Source organism: Cephus cinctus, unplaced genomic scaffold (genome assembly GCF_000341935.2).
Source record: "Cephus cinctus unplaced genomic scaffold, Ccin1 Ccin1_scaffold0169, whole genome shotgun sequence".
NCBI classification, from domain to species: domain Eukaryota; kingdom Metazoa; phylum Arthropoda; class Insecta; order Hymenoptera; family Cephidae; genus Cephus; species Cephus cinctus.
In genome coordinates this window covers 648,341-652,463 of record NW_014332893.1, presented here as the reverse complement: position 1 = coordinate 652,463, position 4,123 = coordinate 648,341, and the positions used below count along the sequence as shown (strand labels likewise).

The following is a 4,123-nucleotide window of genomic DNA, read 5'->3' as shown; positions in this document are numbered from 1 at the left end:
CGCCTCCTTAACAATTGCTGCCAACGCAATACGAATGGAAAGGGGTCCGAGTTTTTGTTTGAAGAACGAAGCCAGGTTATCACAAAGGTTACCGATTCTAATTATTCAAAAATTCATTGAAATTATAATTTTTTTTTTTTGGCTTTTCTTCGACCCTTTAATTATGCACACCCCTATTCTTATGATACCTATAAGTGTATAGAGCGCTATTGCAGACTGTTGATTACTTACTACCCTTAATCGTGTATAGGACAATTTTTCGAATTTTTGAATTTGAAAAAAAAATCTTTCCCTTCATCCTAGACTTTCGCTGCCACCCCTTATATCTTTGGATCACTTAATTGCACACTCAACTGTTGTTGCAATATATCCAAACTGTTGGTACTCGTGTTGCTTCTGGTGCCAAGCCCCAAGTATCTTGGATGGTACTTGGATGCTGGATGAATGCGCCAATTCATCCTGAGATTTTGTATGCGGCTTGAGGGTACCACTCGTAAAACTTCTTGCGTGGGTAAGACTGGCAAGATCCCTTTATTAAGAGTGAGAAGATCACGGTACTGTTATCACTACTAATTTAGAAAGTATTAATAGTCGTATGCTAAATGCATTAATTGATGATGAGCTTGTTGATTAAAAAATTTTTGAAATTTGATAACCACCGATTTTCTGGAGTGATTTTTGAGGTAATTGTTAGTTTTCGTTTTGGAATTTTTTTTTTTGAAGTTAATTTTGTTTGTATCGAGAAGGGAAGAAATATTTTATTTTTATTTTTCTTTGAGGCAGGAGAAAAAAGAGAGACACGATAACAGAGACAGCGGTGGTAAAAATAAAGACAGTTTATTGGGAAAGGCGATGTATATATATATATTTTTTTTAGGAATTTGCAAACAGTTGCAAAAAATAGGTGCGATGGATGTCACTTGGATACGGTGAGATTTTGCAACTGGAGGAAATAATCGAGCGAAGAAATTCACTAGGGTGAACTTGATGTTTGCGAAAACTGTTGAATCGCGATTTTACGAATATTTGCAAATTTTTTGCGAAATATATTTTTACGAGCGTTCTGGGTCAAGGACGGTTTGGCAATGCGTTTATTTGACTGGTGTATATGTGGGGTAGCGAGGCGTAGAGATTTTTGAAATTTTTTTACCTTACAGGAAAAATCAAAACTGCCTGCGATACTATCGATCCGCTGCGATCCAGGATATCGAATTCTTTGATCGAATCTAATTGGGAGGGAAAGGAGGCGAAGAGAAAATCAAATCTTTTTTTTTCCATTCGGGTCCCTTCGGCTAAAGTCGGTAAAGATCGTCGGATTGGCTACCAAACTGCCCCATTTCCAAAAAAGACCTCATTACCCGTAAGAATTTATTAAAGAGACAATTTTGAGAGAGAGAGTTACCTGACTGATCTCAAAATCAAAATTCGTCATTAGCAAATTTTAACGTTTCATCGACGTAACGATAATAAAATTCAAAAAATACCCCAAAAAGTGCATTACCGAATTTCGACCAAAAGAAAAAGACTAGTTCTCAAAGCATAAATACTAAAAATCAAAATCCACAAGGAATCCCAGTATCCGCAAAAAAAGTGCCAAGAAAATCCTGTAACACGTTTGACCGAAATCGAAAAAATTCAAAATGCTAAAAACGTAATCAAAAAAATCACAACTGTCAGTGATCAAGAAGAAAATCCAAAAAGAATGGACTGACCTAAAAAAAAACCGCAAGAAAACTGACGACTCTGCACCGCAATCAATTCCCAAAAAAACGCATAAATTGGATCTCAAGATAAAAAAAATGGATGCCCTCGAACTTCAAGCGGCGCTGGTCAAGCTGGACCCAGCGACAACGGTAACGCCGATCGGTTCCAGCGTCAAGCTGATACCCATCGATCGCATGTCTTTTTACGTGAACGACGAAGGTTACCTGACGTGTCGCAATCCGACGGAGTCCCAGGACGAAAAGTTGACGGAGAAGTTGCAGAGCGTCGCCACGACCACCGGTCCGAGTAACGGGGGTGGCGGTAGCGTTGGCTTAGGCGCTGGCGTAGGCGCTGGCGTCGGTCTGCCGGCGTCAAATCGTAACCACGAGAATCCACAGGCAGGGGCGTCGAAATGCGTCCTTGGCGAGGTCAGGTGACGCCAACCTTGTTTCGGCGTCAATATGGTTTACCATACGTATCCACCCCATAGGGGTGGAAAGCACCATGGGAAACATCACGTAAAGGAAAAACGTCACTATCACCATCACACTATTCATCATCAGCATCAGCATCACAGAACGTACATGGTAAGGACATCCATAAGTTTTACGGTCCATCTTCATGAAGTATAAATGATAAAACAAAAGAAAACTTACGCGTAACGGACTTTACCTAGAGAATGTACACTCCCGTTAAAAACCTTTTAAAAGAATTACCTCATCTAGTTTCGTCCCACTGGTTTGCCCTAGAAAATCTTAAATTTTTCATGCGTCCCGGTATACATTTTTTGCAACATAAATCCTACTGCGTTTTTCAACGTTCAGCTTGTACCAAATGCGCAGAAATTTTTTTTTCTCGTACCTCTTACACCTTGAGGCACATCAGGTATATCTGAATTAATCATGCTACGTACTGTACACACAAAATATACAGGCTAGACTGGATGCACCTAGGTACTCGGACAATGGGATATGCTCTGACTGGCATTTTGTGCGTCTTACATGCACCCTTGCGCATCATTCGATATATAAATTCACGTTCCGTGACGGGGCCATACGGTATTTCACATATGCCACATATCCGATATATATTCACGTATCGTGCACCTATGCGTTTATAGACACATATAGGTACCCGTGGAAAAAGTTATTGCGCATAAGTATACAAAGTTGACCTGGACGCATAACGAATTGAGTCATAACGACGCCTGCCTCTCGTACCACATATGCACCCAGTATGTAACGTATGTAATGCATATAATATATGAACGAGCAATACTGCCCATATGAGTCATTATTAAACCATACCGGAAGTCACCTCGTGGATTAGACGCATATGATGAAAATCCGGTACCGTATACCGTATACAGTATCCCCGCATATGGGTAGCCAAAAATCTCACATATGGTTCGTCGACGCGGTACTTCCGATTAACGCGTGCGGAATTCGTTAGGTGTCTTCGATGACGTAGTTAATCGCCGTTACTCGCTAAAAATTTTTTTACGTACGTTACGCAAGACATCGGGGTCCCACATGTGTGGACGGTGTGGTCGAGTGATAAGGAGAAAAAAATTTTGAAAATTTTATATTCAATTGTCAATTATAATTTTGGTGATAAAAATCAATTTAAAGTCGCCCGAAGATTGGTCGACACCCAGAAGATCGAATTGACCGGACGCTGAAATTCACATGGGACATTTTGAGACCCCCACGTCCGTTTCTCTATAATATTCATGCATGGGACGCATATGTGAACACGTGTGACGTATAGGGGATGCTTTCTATGTACGGGGTGGCCAGATCGATAGGGTTGCCGTAACTCGGCCATTGTCTCCCAACCACCACCCACAGCTCCAGCCTTCTATTTACTATATGAAGTACAGACTCTGTACTCGTGCATATAGGGCATATGTGGACTGAGTATTACATATGTATATGCACGCGGTACATATATGCTCAGGGAACTAACTACCATTAGAACCGCCTACAGCATCTCGTGCAGTCGGCCCCGACGATATCAGATACGACGGCGTGTGCGATACCTGTCACATATGGGACATATGTGGAAAATTTTTTATATTTATTTATTGGCTCGATCTTCAATATCTGCTTTATGCGTCTCTGCTCTTCGTACAAAATATTCATTTATTTTACGCAATCACACATGACGCATCTAGATCATACGTGGGTACGTTAAAATTTTCACGAAATTCATGTAAACATCTTTCCCGGCTTTTATTATGGGTTTTAATGATGGGATATTACGTCCCACGTGTCCGTCAGCTTATTAGCTCAGGAGAGATAACGATAGTAATCTTGCATCCTCGTTACTTGCAATTGGGGACAAGTGCAAGGGCTGCAGTGGCGACTGCAGTTTTATGACCTCGTACACGTACACGACCCCCCCCCCCCCCCCCCCC

At 41.2% G+C, this 4,123-nt stretch overlaps 2 protein-coding genes across 6 annotated transcripts in view; both read left to right on the top strand.

The window, feature by feature from the left end:
* LOC107264424 overlaps positions 1-2,285 on the top strand; it is a 9,087-nt gene extending 6,802 nt beyond the window's left edge. For 3 of the 4 annotated variants that reach the window (XM_025081698.1, XM_025081697.1, XM_015732657.2), the window contains one exon: positions 1,158-2,285. In XM_025081698.1, coding sequence (XP_024937466.1) covers positions 1,800-2,141 — 342 coding nt within the window. In that variant the 5' untranslated portion in view covers positions 1,158-1,799 and the 3' untranslated portion in view covers positions 2,142-2,285. The remainder of the gene's footprint in view (positions 1-1,157) is intronic. The other variant, XR_003058783.1, reaches the window with a different exon arrangement.
* Positions 1-4,123, top strand: part of LOC107264422 (probable serine/threonine-protein kinase dyrk2) — a 119,432-nt gene that overhangs the window by 62,615 nt on the left and 52,694 nt on the right. The gene's annotated exons all lie outside the window — the stretch shown is intronic.